The following is a 20,442-nucleotide window of genomic DNA, read 5'->3' as shown; positions in this document are numbered from 1 at the left end:
TCCACACATTGTTTGTGCTCTCGTTACTTTTAACAGTGTCGCATCTGATTGTTTATGGGTGGTGAGATGGCAAATGGTCCTTTAAAATATGCCATTTTCAGAGGTACACGCCCATCCATGCTCTGAACCTGCTAGGAATTTCTCCCTGTGCTGTTTTTGTGGTATACATTTTAATAAGCTTTTTTCCATCTTCTATGTGAACAATACAATAAATTTCAACTAGTATTTGTAACCGTATCCCTCCTTCCTCCTTGGCTCTAGTGCATCATAGGCTATAATTGGCACTGTATATTTCAATTGCGTTCAGCATGAGGGAATGACTGCCTTAAACTGTGGTACCACCCCAGGATCCCCATCTGCCTCTCTTCAGGGCTTTTGGGTAGCATCAGCAACTCATAACAGCACGTTCATCTACAGTGGTAGTGCATCTGGGGGCTCTAAGAGTATGGTGAGCATTGCCAGCCATGCCTATAATTTGTCCAAGGTTGTCTATGCTTGTTTTGCGCATGTGGCTCTCTTCAGCATTTGCCCATCCGGCCATATCTCTCATCCAGACTTTTTATGTCTGGTACGACTGGACACAACGAGCGGATAGCGATTCTACACTTTGCCAACCAGGCACAGCCGAAGGAACCCTCAACTAAGTTTCTTCTTTTAAATTATAGATCCGCTCTAACCAGCATTGACTCTCCTCCCTAGGAATAGCCCACCAGATGGTGGTGTTCAGAGACTTGATGATCGCCTCCCTGTTATCAGCAAGCTTCGAGCACCCCTAAAATGTATGCAGGAAGCCTGCCCTGTTCCCAGGACAGCAGGGACAGGATGGGGGGGGGGGGGGTCATGCCCGGTATTTTGCATGAAGCATGCCCAGGGTGAGGTAAATCTGGTGCACTGCATTAACCTGAAGTAGTTTAAACTGATCATTAGTGTTTTTCACCCCCTTGTGGATCTTCTCTCAGCCTTTAGTTGAGAGAGGCTCCTCCAATATGTTCCCCCCCCACTTGGCCTGCACCGCAGCACACCCGTAAGCATATCCAACCCCCAAATCCCATTAAATGTGTGAGATCAGTCTCCGTCCACCAGCCATGTTTAACAATGTTTTCAAGGTCTGAGACTCCCTGGGGACCTCAGGGAAGGGCAGCCATTTCTCTGGAGCCGTCGCCGCAATTTTTGCAAACTGTAGGAACTGTCCTGTTCCTAGCTGGAATGTTTCTATACCATTTGGTCAATGTAATGAACATGTTATTTGGGTAGAGGTCTCGTAGGTGCTCCAATCCATAGTCTCACCATTTGTTGATCACCATAGTTCGAGCAATGGGTTTAAACGGATGCAGCTTCCAGAGAGGCATATCCGACATGTAGAGGACTTCTTTCAGGGAAATCCTGACCGTCCTTTTCCAAGATCCAAACACCTGCCGGGCAACAGAAGGCAGCGTTTCTGGGACTCTCGCCCCATCATTTAGAGTTGGGGCAGGACATCTTCACAGGTACCCCTCAGTAGCATGCTCTTCAAGCCAATGGACCATGTGCTTCAGTGGTGCGACCAGGTAATCTAGTTCTAGGTTCTGCAGTTCAAGACCTCCCATGGTCGCAGGTGTGGTTAAGGGGAATTAGACTAACCCTCTTTCTTCCTGATGCCCACGAAAGCTCAACCACCAGCTCCACAAATTTTGTTTTATGGACCTCATAGAGGGTTCCTTAAAATGCATACTGGCATCAAGGCAGTATTATCATTTTTACATAATTTTTCCTATCAAGGAGATATGGAGTGTTCCAGAATATAACTGCAGGTTTCATTCTCTCCAACACTGACTAAAATGTACTGTGTCAAATTATGCTGTTCTTAAGAAAGCCGTATCTCGAGGTGTCTGACCACCATAGTTTCCCACTGGAGATCTAATCTCTGCAGGTCCTGTTCCCATGTACCAACCAACTTCTCCAATGGGAACAACTTTGATTTGGATCTATTAAAATGTAACCCAGAAACTTCACTGAACTTGTCAAGGACCGTGAGCATTATGGGGACCAAATATATTAGTTGCGTAAATAGAATAACACTTCATCCAGCTAGACAGACCACATGGTCATTCTCCCCTATCCGCAGCCCCTATCCTCCCAACGTCTGGTGATCTGCATTCCAGTGGTTCAATCGCTAAAGTGAAGAGCAGGGGTGACAGGGGGCAGCCCTGTCTGGTCCCTCTGTGGAGGGTGAAGTGCAGTATCACTGTTGACACCCCTCCCCCCCCCCACCCCCACCCATCTTTGCAACATGGGCTCTGTAGAGTAATTGCACTAAACTAACGTAAGTCTCTCCGGCCACTTTCTGTTGGACCATCCACAAGAAATACTGTGACAGGAAGTCAAACGCTTGTTCTGTGTCTAGCAGTGCTTACGCACACTGGTCCCCTGCCACACTTGCAGCATGCATAACCATGGGCAAACTCCTTAAGTTGTACAGGCTGTTGCTACGGGGTAAAGACCCGCATTGATCCAGGAAGACCAGTTTTGGGAGGTGCACCATTACCCTAATTGTCAATACCTTGCTAAGAATTTTCACGTCCACATTGAGCATCGATAGAGGGTGGTAGGAGGAGACCATCGTAGCGTCCCTATTGGGCTTGGGGATCATGACTAAAAGCTCCTCTCTCATAGAGACAGGGAGCAGTCTCTTCTCATATGCCTCTTTGTAGATAAACCTCTGCCACACACTGCAACAGGACACCAACAGTAAATGCAGCTATGAGTCCCGTGACAGGCACATAGCACTAATACGCTCTAGTTTGGGGGAAGTGAAGTCTCCATTTATCCTGCAGTCCCAGTCCCAACATAGCCTCCCTGAGGGCGCCTGCCAATTCCGGCTTAGTTTCCCATTGTGGAGGCAACTGGACCAGCCCTTAATTCAGCACACAATTGAAGTCCCCAGCCAGGATCACCCGAGGCCCCACATACTCTGCGGCCGCGCTAATCACAGACCCAGATAATCCAGCATCTATATTGAGGGTATACACGTTTACCAAACAGATGCCTTCTGCATCCATTGCCCTGATATCAAGCCTTGGGGTCTATTCCAACCTCTTTAGCCACAAATGTGACTTCAGGCACAACCCAGATTGGGGTTCCCCTAACATAACTGGAGTACGAGGTAGCAAATATTTGCCCCTCCTTCTGCGCTGTAGTTGTAACTTGTGCTTCCCAAGTGTTCATCTCTTCTAGAATGGCCACAGACCCTCATAGCGTTTCGGGTAAGAGTATATTCTGTGCTGCTTACTTCCTGCCCCAGGCCTTGAACATTCCAAGTGACTAACTTACAGGCAGTTGTCATGGCACTGTGAATCTCAGGAAATCCCTGTCACCATGCCCCACAGTCATGCTGTTCCCACCTCCTCAAACATATAATTCAATACAAACTTTGATAGAGTATCATAGAACTAGGTCTCCACAATCATAGACTATCGCAATTGAAACAAAAAAAAGGCAAAACGCCCCCACCCACCCATGAGCAGCTAGTTCAAACGACAGCTGTCACACCGATTCAGGCCAAAACAGGTCCCACCTCCCTCCTAGTACAGGTTGTAGCCTCAACAAACAAAAGTATTGAGCTTTCAGGGCGGCGAGGCTAATTGCTCTCAACAAAACCCCCACACCAGCAGTAGTTGGTGTCTACCAGTAACTGTCAAAAGAAGGATACTGTGACATAGTCCAATTAGCAAGCATTGCCCGCCCTCTCCGCCCACCAACCATCACATCCCCACATCAAGTTTAGAGGAGCAAGCGCCAGACCAGTGTCCATCATCCTAGATCCATCTTTGCAAAGTAAAAAGGTGAACAGGAGGGGAGAGAGCATAATAGGGGATCATTCAGACACATGCATGACAAATTTAGGTAGACACAGAATGATCCTACACAGAAGTCACTCACTCTTGATGTGTGTCCTCGCTATGATAGTCTCTAGGCCCTCTGTGCATCTGAAAGAATTCCAGATTATCGGGCACAAAGTTGTAACCTTCTAAATTCCATCTGGGCATACCAGGATTTTTCGAGTGCTACAGATACGGAATTGAGGGGTCAAATCTGCAGAATGGCGCTGCGATCTGGTTACTCTACGGCCAGCTGTACTCCCTTACGGTTACCCCTTACCCCCTGTATCCAGATAGTCATTGGCCTCTCCAGGAGTTACAAAAAAGTAGGCGTTCCTTTCATACTGTTGTACTCTGCATTTCGGAGGGAACATGAGGCTATAGCGTTGCTTTGGCTCCCACAACTGGGCTTTTATGGGCATGTAGTCTATGCAAAGGTCAGCCACCTTATGGTTGTAGTCTGGGTGTATCATGTTCCTACCTTCAAACTTGGGGGTGCTTTGAATTCAGACCTATTGTAGGATCCTGTCTCTATCCCTGCCGTTAAACAGTCTGGCAATAATGGCTCACGGCGCCAGCACCTAGTGGGGCCGTTCGATAGTAACAAATTTGGTTTGTTTAGGTTTTGGGGCTTTCGTGATCCAGTCCTCCAGGAAGAGCTCTACAGAGGGCCCCTCTGCTTTCTCAGAAAAGCCCACCAATTAAGATTATTTCTCCTCAAGGGGCCTGCTGCATCTTCAAACCTGTCCTCCATGCAATTTGAGTGTTTGGAGGTCGGCCACAAGCATCTTGAGGGATACCACCTCCTGCTGGAGAGATGTAACCTGTTCCTCAGCCTCCAAGACACTCAAAGATTTTGCGGAAATCTGCAAGGAGCAAGCCCAACTCCAGGGCCACGTGTCGACCTTTACAAACATGTCCTCTCTGAAGCTCTTAATCTCGGGCATAATGTCTGCCATAGTAGGTACCTCCTGTTCCATCGGAGGGGATGGCTTTGACTGATTGTCTGTAGCGCCATCCGGATGCAGTGAAGGAGCGTAGTCGTCAATTTTGTTGGACAGTGCCTGTTTGACTGGCTTATATTTTCCCATTTGCATCCTTATGAGTGTCCTCTGCAATCGTCTCCACAGACCCAATTGTCGAGCACAGCTGAAGCCTTCCACAGCCCCACAAGCCCAAGAGCAGTCCCCACATAGACTATCCAGGGACCACAGGAGGAAGATGCAGGCATGGATGGAGGCCCAGATGGGTCACCAAACGTCAAGAATTCGACTGTGTCCCAGCAAATGCCCACAGTTCAATGGCTGCAGCCTCTTGCATACTGCCCCAATAGTCTGTCAAGGCGGTAGGCTCAGGCTCCGGGGCATCTCAAGGAAGGCGACTGGGACGCCAGGGTAGGATCTACAAGAATGGCCCTAGGTCAAATAGAATGCAGGTCAGTGCGGCAGCACCTTGCATCTCCTCGGCTGCTGTCCCTGCTACAGTCTAACGCAGAATGCCACTGATTCAAAAATACAGGGCCCACCAGCCAGGAAGCAATTGGGAGGCAATTTGAGTGAGCCGCAGCTGCTGTTCCTCTACCTGGGATCCACCTTCGTATTCAGCTTAGCGCCGCTGCATCTTCCATTCAAAGGTGCACTCTGGCCGTCTCACGGGCAGCAGGTGCCCTAAGGTCTGCAAAAGAGGGTACCTGCAGGGGCTCCACGTCAAAGACGCCATAACAGCCCTCCACCACGCCTTTGCACCCAGCACGGGCCGCAAGACCCAGCCGGGCTTGCCAATTAAGCCATCTCCAGCTGGTTCACACTGCTAGACGAGTTGGAAGCCTCTGAAATGCCTTTCTGGGTAGGAGTAAGCCAGAGGGGTCAATCCAGCCACGTTATGTGACAGTTCTCCCAGTAGAATCACAGTATTATGTTGGATATTCTGAGCGTCACCGGGAGCTCCGGAGGAGCACATCTAGGTGGCCTTCTTGCCTGGCCACTGATCATTTGTAAGTTGAACTTCATTTAGTAAACCTCGTCGTACTTTGCTGACTGGTTGGGGTGACTGGCACTCAAGATCCCACAGGTTCTGACTCTAGTAAGCACACTTGCGGCTGTGTACTAGTCGTTAATCTTGTAGTTCTCCCTTGATCCTTGCTTTTTTGCAGGAGATGTACAGAAAATATTTTTAGGTCTCGCCTGTCGATGCGCATGCGCATCGAGCAAGCGAGACTATGGGGGCTTATCCACTCTTTATCCACACTGCAAGGAATCGTGGCGATTCCTTGCAGTGCCCGTGACTTTTAAGCTCAATGCGCATGCGCATTGAGCTTAAAAGCGCGTGCACGTCCGTCTTGTTTTACCCGCTCCGCCCCCTCCCCTTCCCGCCGTGTCGCATTTCTCCTCCCCCCTCCCCTCTCCTCCGTCCGTCTTGTTTGTTTCATTTAACCCGCTCCGCCCCCTCCCCTTCCCGCCGTGTCGCATTTCTCCTCCCCCCTCCCCTCTCCTCCGTCCGTCTCGTTTGTTTAATTTAACCCGCTCCGCCCCCTCCCCTTCCCGCCGTGTCGCATTTCTCCTCCCCCCTCCCCTCTCTTCCCTCCGCCATAGCCTTTGTGGTCTCTCCCCCTCTGCCATACAGCCCCAGCAAGTCCGTTATGAAAGGGAAACACTTCTATTTTCCCACAAGTATTGCTCTGCAGTAAGGAGCCTCAGAGAGTCAGACGGCGTGTCTCAGTTAATCTTGCGCCGCCTGCGATTTCCTCAACCAGCACCCAGCGCTGGTCAGCAGTCTCACGCCTCACAGCCACCAGTCAGCCTCCGTCCTCGGTGCCTCCACACCATTGTTGCTGCGTAGCAGGATCGGTACAGCGCTGCCACCTCACCTCTCAATGCTGTAGGTCAGGGCGCAAGGTGCGTGTCCCAGCGGCCACTCCAGCATTCAGCACCTCCTCACCTCGGTCTGCCTCTCACCTTCGCCGGCATCAGGCCTCCGCCCGCATCCCATAACTGCCATCTTGGGAGCGTAGTGCACCACAGGAAGGTTAAGGCGATCTCGCCCTCCAGACTTCTCCCCCAGGACTGCCGCCTCCGCAGTTTTCCGCTGTGAGTCTGCACGCCGAATCGCCTCCCAGCCGCTCACAAACAGAGTGCACATCTCCCGTTGCCGCAGCCGGTGGAAGTCTCCCCCTCAGTGCGCTGCCGTCATTTTAGATGCGCAGCGCCCAGCGCTCAATCGGGTGATTTTGCTGCACTTACACCCTTGTAACAGCACCAATGCGCCCCAGCAGCAGTCCAGCTCATGCACCAGGATTTCCGCAACCAGTTTTGCAGTAAGGGGCCACCTTAGAATCGCAGGATCATTGCGATTGGGGGGAAGCTGCGGACGGAGCTCCGGAGTGCATTTCTGCAGTTTAGTGAACAGTATGCTGTGTGTAGGCAGCATTACTCTGTGGCTCTTCTGCGGAATGCTGACTGGCAGGCACTGTGCATGCATAACTATCATGCAGTTCGGCAGTTTAGTGAACCGTATGCTGTGTGAAGGCTGCCTTACGCCGAGGCCGTGTTATGCAGGCTGCTGCTGCTGACTGACGGCACGCTCGTGCTTTCATTACTGGCGCGCGGTTCTGTAGTCCGGTGAATGGCATGCAGTGCGCATGCGCTGCCCTGGGCCTGTTTTGGGTCACCGGCCCTCAATGCTGCCTGCCTGTCTGCCTCATTCACGCTGCTCGCACTCCTCTGTGACAGCTCCTGAAACTCGCCGTTTGCCAGCTCTCCCTTCCTTCACACTAATAGTCCCGGAACAATTTTCACCCCTCGGTCTTGGACTGGCAAAAAGGAGCCTATAATACCCTTCGGCACTTCAGTGCGCGTGAGAAAACCCTCACCCTCACTCACCCACCCTCAACCCCTCACCCACTCACCCTCACTCACCCTCAACCCCTCCCGCTTGACCTCTCCCCCTCAACCCCTCACACTCACCCTCACTCACCCTCACTCACCCTCAACCCCTCACTCACCCTCAACCCCTCACCCTCCACCCCTCACCCACCCTCACCCTGACCATCACTCACCCTCAACCCCTCACTCACCCTCAACCCCTCACTCACCCTCAACCCCTCACTCACCCTCAACCCCTCACTCACCCTCAACCCCTCACTCACCCTCAACCCCTCACTCACCCTCAACCCCTCACTCACCCTCAACCCCTCACTCACCCTCACTCACCCTCACTCACCCTCACTCACCCTCACTCACCCTCACTCACCCTCACTCACCCTCACTCACCCTCACTCACCCTCACTCACCCTCACTCACCCTCACTCACCCTCACTCACCCTCACTCACCCTCACTCACCCTCACTCACCCTCACTCACCCTCACTCACCCTCACTCACCCTCACTCACCCTCACTCACCCTCACTCACCCTCACTCACCCTCACTCACCCTCACTCACCCTCACTCACCCTCACTCACCCTCACTCACCCTCACTCACCCTCACTCACCCTCACTCACCCTCACTCACCCTCACTCACCCTCACTCACCCTCACTCACCCTCACTCACCCTCACTCACCCTCACTCACCCTCACTCACCCTCACTCACCCTCACTCACCCTCACTCACCCTCACTCACCCTCACTCACCCTCACTCACCCTCACTCACCCTCACTCACCCTCACTCACCCTCACTCACCCTCACTCACCCTCACTCACCCTCACTCACCCTCACTCACCCTCACTCACCCTCACTCACCCTCACTCACCCTCACTCACCCTCACTCACCCTCACTCACCCTCACTCACCCTCACTCACCCTCACTCACCCTCACTCACCCTCACTCACCCTCACTCACCCTCACTCACCCTCACTCACCCTCACTCACCCTCACTCACCCTCACTCACCCTCACTCACCCTCACTCACCCTCACTCACCCTCACTCACCCTCACTCACCCTCACTCACCCTCACTCACCCTCACTCACCCTCACTCACCCTCACTCACCCTCACTCACCCTCACTCACCCTCACTCTCACTCACCCTCACCCTCACTCACCCTCACTCTCTCACCCTCACTCTCTCACCCTCACCCTCACTCACCCTCACCCTCACTCACCCTCACCCTCACTCACCCTCACCCTCACTCACCCTCACTCTCTCACCCTCACTCACTCACCCTCACTCTCTCACCCTCACTCACCCTCACTCACCCTCACTCACCCTCACTCACCCTCACTCACCCTCACTCACCCTCACTCACCCTCACTCACCCTCACTCACCCTCACTCACCCTCACTCACCCTCACTCACCCTCACTCACCCTCACTCACCCTCACTCTCACTCACCCTCACCCTCACTCACCCTCACTCTCACTCACCCTCACTCACCCTCACCCTCACTCACCCTCACTCTCTCACCCTCACTCTCTCACCCTCACTCTCTCACCCTCACTCTCTCACCCTCACTCTCTCACCCTCACTCTCTCACCCTCACTCTCTCACCCTCACTCTCTCACCCTCACTCTCTCACCCTCACTCTCTCACCCTCACTCTCTCACCCTCACTCTCTCACCCTCACTCTCTCACCCTCACTCTCTCACCCTCACTCTCTCACCCTCACTCTCTCACCCTCACTCACCCTCACTCACCCTCACTCACCCTCACTCTCTCACCCTCACTCTCTCACCCTCACTCTCTCACCCTCACTCACCCTCACTCACCCTCACTCACCCTCACTCTCTCACCCTCACTCTCTCACCCTCACTCTCTCACCCTCACTCTCTCACCCTCACTCTCTCACCCTCACCCTCACTCACCCTCACCCTCACTCACCCTCACTCTCTCACCCTCACCCTCACTCACCCTCACCCTCACTCACCCTCACCCTCACTCACCCTCACTCACCCTCACTCACCCTCACTCACCCTCACTCACCCTCACTCACCCTCACTCACCCTCACTCACCCTCACTCACCCTCACTCACCCTCACTCACCCTCACTCACCCTCACTCACCCTCACTCACCCTCACTCACCCTCACTCACCCTCACTCACCCTCACTCACCCTCACTCACCCTCACTCACCCTCACTCACCCTCACTCACCCTCACTCACCCTCACTCACCCTCACTCACCCTCACTCACCCTCACTCACCCTCACTCACCCTCACTCACCCTCACTCACCCTCACTCACCCTCACTCACCCTCACTCACCCTCACTCACCCTCACTCACCCTCACTCACCCTCACTCAGTGCAATAGTTCTCAGACCATTTCAGTTAGAGCTTTTAGAAATGTTTATGGCTTTTTTTATTTGTAATACTTTAGCATTGGCTACAGGAAACAAAAATGCTAATTTACAAAAAAAACCCATAAACAATTCTAAAAGCACTAACTCTAATGGTGCGAGACCTATTGCATTTCCAATGCTTGTTTCCTCTTACTGACTTTAACAGATGCCACTTCCTCCTGCAGTTGATCTCTCCTGACACCCATGCTTGCCAGATTTCACCTATTTATATTATGTTTATTAATTTCTTAGAGCAGAGGCATTTGCCAGGACTCGTGCCTACTTCTGGACCCATATGATACAATCAACAAATGAGTAGCTTCCAATAGTTATTGCATTTTAATTCATACACAATTAGCAAATTGCAGTAAAGGTAGCATTGAATATCACATCTTCATAATGCTTTTTGTTTTTATCTTTAGTTGTGTGCTTCCCATCTCCTCTTGCGGTCTTCTTTCACCCCCCCCCCCATTGCTCTCTTTGGGGTAATCCACCCTGAGGGTTGGCGGAGAGGACCGGCAAGACGTGATGGTGAGCCCATGGGCAATAGATGGTTCATTGGTTGGCTTTATTGTCCCTCTCATTTGCTTGTTTATTTGGTGGTGTTTCTTCTCAATCTTGTTCTAGCTTGTTTGTCCCTTCCCTGAAGCATATACTCTTTAATATCCTGGCTTAATGACTTTCATCCTTCCACTGCTCACCACTTTAGGGAACTACTTTTTTTCTTTTTCCCTTATGCCCTGCATGAAAGTGCTTGCTTCTCTCCGCTGTAACGCTCTTCTACTCCACTTTCCAAAAATCTGCTGTTCCAGTTTCCCTTGTGTGCTTCTCCCATCTCCAACTCCCGTGATTCCTGTTGCCTACTTGTGTTTTTTTTTTTTAAAACATATATATTTTCAATGGGAGTAACAGACAACAAATTGCTTCCAGCCCTTCGGCCTAAAAAATGTAAATTAAAAAAAAGTAAAAGCTCTTTCACAAGATTTAATTTACCTAACCATCTATGACCGGTAAACTTAAAGAAAAAAGACATCCACGTCAGGCATTCACAATAATAAGCCCACTCCATGTTTTTCAAGGGTACGTAGAGGCTTGTGCTTCTAAAGTAGTGTGTAGGGTATTATGAAAATGTGTACTTTTTGAAAAGTGATTGTCAGGGACCACAGTATTTGATTCCCTCTTGTTATGACTTTTTAACACGTTAGATTTATTCTTTTAGGCCATTTAATGTTCTAATTAATGCATTATTTTGTAGTGTCTGAATGATGGACACCATGTGCGACCAGAGTGTCATGTCCTCTGTAACCGGCAGGAGCCTGTTGAGTGATACTTCTGTTTTTATAGCAGAAACTTCCAAGGAGAACCTATTCAATGGTTCAGAAATTGATGGTAACTATGAACTATTTTTCTTTCTTTTATTTGTAATCTATGTTCAAGAAGTAGTTTGTTTTGTACCCTTGGATAAGGGGCTCACTTTTCTCTTGATGATGTTATCGAGGCATGCATTCTTATTGTGGTTGGGTAGAAGAACATCAGGCGTATCAGCACCAGGATAGTGGGCTTTCATGTGATCTAGTCTAGTTTATGAACAGCTGCGTACACCAGTATCTTTATCACATTCTAGGTGTGCGCCACTGTAGCCCATTCACTGCCTGGGATGCTTAAATGAGTCCTATAAAATGCAGAGAGACCCTAGCAGTAAATTGATCATACTACAATGAAGATTTTGATCGGTTTCACTTTTAGTAGAAGTGCCTTTTCTTCAAAACAAGGTGGTAACAAATAACTTTTTGCCACATGCATATATATTTACTGGTCATCTTATTTAGTTATTGTGACTGCAAGTTAGTAACATCCAACAGTTTCCTCAGTCGGAAGCAACCAACTTTTCCAGAACCCCATCGTCTCAACTTTCCTAGTACCAGCTTCTGTTGCTGGAACCTAAACACCCCCATTCGACTCAGAACAGTTTTTTTCCTAGGACTCCATTTACATTTGATATGCAGACTTAATAACACTCAGCTCTTGTAAGCATGATTTAATAGTGTGCTGGATAACAATATTTACCATGTTTAAGAAACTTTCTACTATAAATCAGTCCCTTGGTTTTTCACACAAATGATCGTAGTTTGTTTTAAATATAAACAAGTCAGTGCAGTCTTTAATGTCCACTAATACATTCAGTGGAAGAGTGGATAATGTATACTTTTGTACCCCATATTTCTTTTTTTATATCGCTTAAACACTGAATTGTTCGTTTTTTTTGTGTTTGATCTTGAAACAGGGATGTTCCTCTACTACAGCCTAATGTGGTTTTTTTTTGGGGTGGGATTTTATTTATTTAAATTTATTTGGATGACCAGTCAAAAAACTAAAAAAAACTAAGCAAATACCCATGTTTTTCCCGACAGAGGAAATGCCACAAATTGAAACTAGGGTTGTCTTGGTGCAGGACGCTGGACAAAATGCAGAGCTGTTGAAAGCCTTGGAGGTAAGGGACACTTATGTTTTTGAAATGATCTATCTACAGCCACGACTCCCATAATCCTTGCTTCTCAGTCGTTTGTGATTTATAGAAGTCTTCCTTTTTCAGACAGTTAAAATAATGGAAGTTCCAGTTGTAAAGCTAAAGGAACAGTGTCCTGGAAAGCCAAGTGAAAAGTTTATTAAAAGTATTGTGAATATGGTATGTCCATTTCTTCTGCACACTGGACTTGCATGGAGCATGCAGCAATTCACTGGATGACTTGATCGAAGTGCACAACTAACATTCCAATGCATAATGGTGTTTGGTTCTCTCTGTATAAATGTGGATTTCAGGCTATCAACTGCAACCCTAGTGTAGTTAAAGCAATTCGCATTGTTTTGGATTTGACCTTGCTTGTAAAAAGTAATGAGCTGGGTATCGTACATTAAGTACAACAATCCCTACTAGAGACAGACATTTCATGGATACCATTGGAAAAACTCTGGCCTTGGGTCACACATTCCACCAGGTATTAGTTTAAAAAAATCTTTTATCAACCTCCTTAGACTGAACTGACCGTATGAGCCAGTATATGGCCCCTACATTAATTAATCTGGCTTTCTGATTACTATTGTGTATAATCAGAGCCTTTACCCCAAGAAGAGAATTCTTGCTTGTAAGCTTTACTAAGTTTAAATTACATTTGATATCTCTTGTCGGTAATTACCAGCGTTCTACCTGGCGTAAAGCCAATCTGACAGTACTTCAGATTAAGGTTTCTATTGTGAAATTGGGTGCATGGTAATCGTACGCAACAGAGTGAGTGTTTTGATGAAGTGGGGCATTGATTTATTTAAGAGGTCATAGATTGAAATTGGGACACCAATGTCGTGCTATTTTAACCATACTAATTTATTCACATGCTTGGAGGAATTCACTTGGCTTTTTTTTTTGTCTTGTATTATAATCTTTGATTTTCGGTGCAGGGATCTCCGTCTTTGCTAAATAAAATTTAAGGAGGTATATCAATCAATTAATTGGGTTTGCAATGTGAATTAACCTTAAACCTATAAATGCTTAGAAAAATTGAGACCGCTTTTATAGGTTTTTTTTTCTTAGTTGTAATCAAGGTAGACATCCTTTGTATGAATGTCAACTGAGTGTGAGAGGGATTCAGAAATATTAAATGTCCTGCATAACCTGATAATTACTCTTTATTGTGAAATAAATTAAGGAAATTAGTGTGTCATACATCAAAACTGAAACGGTGGAAGGATTTGGAGATGCAGATAGCCCTGAATTCGAGACGGTGTTTGTGCTGTCAGACTTCCAGAATCCTGTCTTCAATCACTTGTACAAAGCAGAATGCCGCATCCTTGGACCTCCCATCGTACTGTATTGCTCACAAAAAGGAGAGGTCTGTATAAAAACTCCTATGTACTTTGTGTTTGATACTTTGAGCTGTTGCTTTTAGGTTGAACGTTCTTGGCTCTTATTACTTTGGCCATAATGTCAGAGTGCAGGAGGATCAAACACAATTAACCCTGATCACCCTAGATTTGCCCAACATGGTTTCTTAAGGCAACCAAGTAACCTACAAACTACTATTAACTCCCATGTGCTTACCTGAATGGTACTCTTCATTTAGCTCTTCAATGGTATATTTTCTGGAAGGTTGCTATACTTGTGTGTTATTTTTTTCCCCTTTATTGGATTTACTGTTAGCGTTCTTCATGGTGTGTAGATTCAAACCATGTTTGCCTGGTGATTTAACCAATACTGCAGTTTTCTTGGTGACTGTATTTTTTTGAAGGAGGACAGGGTTGTTGAACTGAAGGCTTTGGCCACTTTTCACTGTCTATCCAGATAAAACGTAGGCAGAAATGCACCGCAGGTTCAACGCATCAGTTTGTTGTCCTTAGGCATGGCTAACCTGTCGGTTCTCTGACCTTTTTTACTTTTCCTCATTTAAGGGGAGAAGCGACTGCATGGACTGGATCCCAGGAGTGCAGGGTCTCCTATCGACTGACCACATTAGGTGGATGATCTGCATGCTCTGGGCTTTCCGAAGCCATGTGATGTAAAATGGTTACCAAGTGCATAGCCTCAAGTTGTGGATCCACTTTACATCACGGTCTGCTAGGTCGCGGCCAAGACAGACTCTCCGAATAGCGTTCATGCCAACTCCATGGGCTGTCCCAGTGGCTTACATTAGCAAAGTTTCCCCTGCAGGCACACCGTGATAAATACTTTGCCAGCTCTGTATTGCATGACTTCCTTAGTTCACACTACTTAATGCAATTCATAAGGAGTCATTGTGAAGGAAGACTCCTCAAGTAGAAGAAAAGGTTACTTGTCTTCAGTAATATAATTGGTGAAGTCGATATTGTGTATTTGGAATATTCCTCACTCCCTCCTTAATGCCCTGCAAGTTAGGCCCCTCAAAAAAGGAAAAATAAAACCACAAGGGATGTAATGTGTTGCGTACTATTATTGTTCCTCTTTGGTCTTCTCCATATGCCGTCTGGCACCTTTACTCAGAGCTATTGCTGAGGGGAAAATGAGTTTTGCTCTAATTAAGATGGTTATAAAGTCTACTGAAAGAAATCTATATCCACCAGTTAATGTATTCAAAATGTGGGTGTTCCAAAATCCATATGCTTTTATGAAAGAAGTCTCTCCGAAGTTGGACTTCAGTTGAAATGTTTTAGGAGATACTGAGCCCTGGGTGTGGAGACACCGTAAGATTTAAAACTATAGTAGGCTGTGATGGAGAATTTTACATGCATTACCTGAACATCAAAACACAAGTAAACTTCTGAAGTGTATCTGTGTATTTGAATGTACTCCAGCTGATCAGGACCAGCGAGATACGGTGCAGTAGCGTGGGAGCGCATTTTAATTGGCTCTTGCGAAGCTGATTTTGACCGCTGAAGTGCTTGTGGATTTCTAGTCTGGTGATGAGTGAGCTGTTTAGTGCGGTTTTATGGCTTTACAGAAATCGGATTTCATGGTTGGCTTCTAAAATACCACTGAGGCCTATTTGCCTCTAAGTAGTATAACTAAGAGCAAAACTAGTAATATTAAAAAGTGCAATGATTCAACAATGAAGTGTCCTTGTTACTGCTGACGCTATCATTACAAATATCCTTTTGCCACCATCCTCTGGCAAATCAACCAAATGCTTTGTGAAGAAACGTAATAGAAGGCTTTTTTTGTGTAAGTAATTTTCGAACCGATACACAGACTGCCCCCCTCCCACCCCCCTTTCCCCCTATAACAGCATCATAAAGCCACATTGGTCAAAAATGTATTAGTTGTGTCTTTGTACACAGGCCGTCTGTTATCCTTTTTTCAGCTAATTATAATGCAGTTGTGTAGTATAAACCGATTTGTGATCTAGAATATAGGGTTTGTATAGCTGCACTTTGTCGCATATCTTTTAATGCTTCTTTGTAACCTTCAATGGGTTGAATACTTCTTTCTAGCTGGTTTCTTCTTACGTTCTATTTATTCTTTTTTTCAGCCTTTGCCTTTCACTTCTCGCCCATTGTACTCCCCAAGCATGCTAAACCTTGTGCTGTGCTTCACCGGTTTCAGAAGGAAAGAGGAACTGGTAAGAGATTTTCAAACCGTTGTTGGGTATAAATTAACTTTGAGTGTTTAAATATGAGCTACTATATTCCCTTTGAGGGATTATACCTATTGAAAATAAACCCCACTTTATAAATCTCAAAGTTATTATTGGCAAGTGAATTTACTCTACTTTTATGGATGTTTCAACATGTACCAAAGGGTACACAACAAAAGTAGTGCCTTTCTTTTGCAATATGAACAATTGGCCTTGCGTTCAGTCTTTTGTTAGCTTTTGCAGCTACAGGAGAGGTTGATTTTTTTTTGTTTTGAAGAGGGTTCTCAATTGGTCTGCTTGAATTATTAACTTTTACCATTTAAACTAGGGGTCTCCAACCTTTGCTATAATGGGAGCTACTTATGTTCCATGAAAAAAAAAAAATTACTTTAGTGCTGCCCCCATGCAAGATTGTCTGCAGTGATCACCTTAGTGCATTAGGAAAGCTTGCCAGCAGTAAAAGTGTGTGTGTGTGTGTGTATATATATATATATATATATATATATATATATATATATATATATATATATATAATCTATCCGGAAGAAATTTGAGCTGCACACTTATGCTGAAGCATTTAATGGGCAATTCATTACTGGAAGTCCTGACTCGTTTCGGTCGTCGCTCCGAACTTTCTCAAAGGTTGCCACAATCCTCGGGAGCTGAGTGTGAGCTGCAGGTAATGTTAACTTTTAATAGTTCATGCCGGCCCCCTGGTGGTTGATTCGATGTCAAACTGCGCCTGGCATGGTCTCTGTAGTCTTCATTTCTCGGGTTCGGGTTGGAGAGAGTGATTGTGGTGTTTATTTCCGTTGTCTGAGTTGTCCCACTGGAATACTGTTTCCAGAAGTGTGGCTCCCGCCGCGGTCCCGTGTTTTAGGGAATAAGCAATAATATATATATTGCTTTGTTTGCCCACTCAGTGTTATCCATGAGCTGTTTTAAAAGGCCCCTTTACCTAATTAAATGTTGGCTTCTAAGAAGCCGTTCTTCAATATTGTCTTTGAGGCATGCCCACCCTTGTAAGTTAATTTTCAACATCTAGCCCCAAGTACTCAAGAGTGTCCCATATGTATTGTGCTGCAACCCTTTGGATTGTTTTTCGCGACATTTAACTTCTGGCTTGTTACCTCTGTGTAGGTACAGACTGTCCTAAGTTCAACTTGAAGCATTTCTTAAAGAGGAGGTGGGTGAGCACTAGTCCCATAAAGTACAACATTTCATGGTCAATCTAAGCTAACAACCCTTGCTCTCTAATAACTTGGCTTCATGGTGGGAAATCCTCCTGTGCTTCTCTGGCCTTAAGTTGCCATTGAGCATAACCTATAAAAGGCGATTGAGGACTACAGTGTAACTACTAAGTTGCTCAATAACCAGGAGTCTGGATTCTGGACAGATTGACTGCTCTAAACTGGCTGGGGCCTAAAATGTCTGTGTTCACTTTAACCCCTTCTCTGCGGTGATAATTTTGCCGCAGTGCGGGGATTGAATTAGGGGGCGTAACCCCTTGCGTGCTCAGGACGGCCACCGGCCGTCCTTTGTCACGCTGGGCGTGTGCACAGGTCGGCCCCCGGCCGTCCGAACTCCATCCAGTAATTAATTGCCCAGCGCAGGCGCAGAATGCGCACCATTCTGGGGAATCGGCGGCGTTCGGAGGGCCCCCGGCCGTCCTGAGCACACACCCTGCACGCAAGGGGTTAAGAATCAGGCCATTTGATTAAAATATGAAATGTAAATTCGATTTTTGGTAATGGGGTACCTGCAGACCACCAAAGTCATTTTATTACCTCAACTGTTCAATATACGTTCCTTGGTGAACATTCTCTGCCAATACTAGTCACAAAACAGAATGATGTGAACGAAATATAGCTTCACAAAATTGGTGAGAATGCAAGAATATCCTGGGAAAATGAGGAAATACCTAAAGAACATCTACAATATGCAATAGATGATGAAAATGATGACCGTAAACCCATCTGCGACCCCTATTCCATTCAGAGTTTGCCTACCTAGATACAGCGTTAACCCCACACAGAAGGCATGTAACTCTGCTTGGTTCAATCCTGACCACTTATATACATTACAATGTTGAAACCGATTCTCTCACTCTCCCCAACAAAAGTTCAAATTGAACTTAACCTGAAGTCAGACTTGTTTTGCGAGCACTACTATGGCTGTCTGGAGGATTTTTTGTAATCTAATTTTTTCTGCAGTTGTATAGCACAAACCTGGCTATGAGGCACTAGAGCATTGTTTTGACCCAGATTGTGACTTTCCTAGAATTTATTGCATTTGCCTGCAGGCAATTTGGTGTACAATCTCTGGAATATCTGCATATGGTTAAACGTTACCGATATGACTAATATTGTTCGATATCAGGCTGCAATAAACAAGTGGTCCAGATGAACTTCAAGCTTCAAATACAGAAACCACTGGCGTGTTATTAATTAGACTCTGGAACAAACTGAATCCTGTACTAAGGAATTCCCTTGATTTTAAGTTTTTCAAGAAAACCTTGAAGACCTACCTGTTCAAGGAGAGATTTGAATTCTGCCTCATGGACTAAACCTGCATTGTCAGTGTATCTTCAAACTGACTTGCTTTGAAATAGGACAGTATTTTGAAGTATTTGCGTAAAATTTGACCCGTCTTTAAGACGGATAAGCTGGCTCTCATTCCGATACTGTAAAAGAAAGCAAAGGGGTTTTTGGTTCACTTCAGCTTTACTGGTGTAACATCTGGTAGACCTCCTCGGTTCAAAAAGGGAATGCATGCCTTTTCTGGGAAAAGAACTGGCAAGCTTCCCACTCATTTTCGAATGAGTAAAACAAGCAGTGACAGTCAGGCAAACCCATCAGAATATTATCTGCAGGTGTGTGTAAAATTGAAACCTGACCCTCGTCTCATTGTTTTTTTTTTTTTCCTGAAGTTCTATAGTTATGCAGCGTTTGTCTTCCTATCCTGTATATCAGACTAATCATAATTATTATAAATGACTCTGCAGAAAAAGTTCGATGTCCCTCAATCAAATTATCACACATCCCTAACCTATTGTGTTCCCTATCCAGAATCCGAATCTCTTAATGTTGTCATTCATCTAACTTGTAGGACTCGATTGGTTTACAAAGTCCTAATTGGCATTTATTTTCTCCTCAAAACTTGTGTTGTAATCAGTTCAGCAATGGGAATACAGTCCAACTCAATCTCCCCTTTGCAGACGGTCTCGCCCCCCCCCCCCCCCCCTGTGGAAAAACAGCTAATCTTTAACCAATAACAAGACTGTTTGGCGCATGACGCCTCTAATTCCCAATATCAATAGTCCCCAAAATGAAGACAAGCGCTGGAAATGGGACGGGAAAGAACAGGTTTATTCACTCCAGAGGAGAACACATCAGGCCGGACACAAGCCAATGTCTTCAGGAGGTGTTCTGACAACTTCTCCGCTGCTCAGTCTTTTATACACATTTCAGCCAGTTTTTTGGTGGTCAAACATCCTAGGAATTCCTGCCTCCAGCTGGTTTCCACACAGACCCACCAGCTATCGTTCCCCCTCCCAAATCTAACAGATGATTGCCATCTTGCAGCTGGACATTCCAGCAGGACATAAAAGTGTGTGGGATTTATCCGATCTAAAGGTTGTGCAAGTGATAAGATCACGCATTTCTGTATGTGCAACAATGTCTTGCTGTGTGGGGGCAATAAAGTACGTCCGTAAGGCTTGGTTTACAGCCTGGGACCGGATCAAGTGGCCGGGTGCAGTTGGGGGTTATCACAAGGGCCTGCCCGAGCGGGGAGGATGAAAGTACGAATGTGTTTTAGGGTGGGAAGTGGCTCCGGGGCTTTGTCAGGCTGACAAGGTTTTATGACCTTAGTGTATTTGGTCATGCTGAATCGGGGCACCAGGGATGGTTGCAGGGTCAGGGTGAATCATGGGTGACTTGCGAGATGGCCGTGGCACCTAAAATGGATGCCGTTTACGTGTGGGCGATGGCTTCTTGTTAGGCAAGATGGCGACGGTGATGTTCACGTTTGTCGATTCTATTTTCAACACCCCCTCCCCCCCTTTTTATTTATATACCTTAGGCTAATGTTGCCTAAAGGAGCAAGGAGTGGTCACTTGTGCTCGGCTCCTACCTTGATAGAAAAATGTGATTATGCCCCTTTGCCTAAGCACATGGCATATAAAGAAAGTTAGTCTGCTTTTTCCTTCCAA

At 46.7% G+C, this 20,442-nt stretch overlaps 1 protein-coding gene across 5 annotated transcripts in view; it reads left to right on the top strand.

Moving 5' to 3' along the window:
• The window catches only part of ECT2 (epithelial cell transforming 2), a 247,927-nt gene that overhangs the window by 24,806 nt on the left and 202,679 nt on the right, over positions 1–20,442 (top strand). For 3 of the 5 annotated variants that reach the window (XM_086944386.1, XM_086944384.1, XM_086944383.1), the window contains exons 2-6: positions 11,387–11,520; positions 12,543–12,622; positions 12,725–12,817; positions 13,833–14,015; positions 16,125–16,214. In XM_086944386.1, the coding sequence (XP_086800512.1) occupies positions 11,394–11,520; positions 12,543–12,622; positions 12,725–12,817; positions 13,833–14,015; positions 16,125–16,214 (573 nt within the window). In that variant the 5' untranslated portion in view covers positions 11,387–11,393. The remainder of the gene's footprint in view (positions 1–11,386; positions 11,521–12,542; positions 12,623–12,724; positions 12,818–13,832; positions 14,016–16,124; positions 16,215–20,442) is intronic. The other 2 variants (XM_086944387.1, XM_086944385.1) reach the window with 1 other exon arrangement.

This window comes from Lissotriton vulgaris, chromosome 11 (genome assembly GCF_964263255.1).
Source record: "Lissotriton vulgaris chromosome 11, aLisVul1.2, whole genome shotgun sequence".
NCBI lineage: Eukaryota > Metazoa > Chordata > Amphibia > Caudata > Salamandridae > Lissotriton > Lissotriton vulgaris.
Note: the sequence above shows the minus strand (reverse complement) of the source record. Positions and strands in the feature narration are given on the sequence as shown.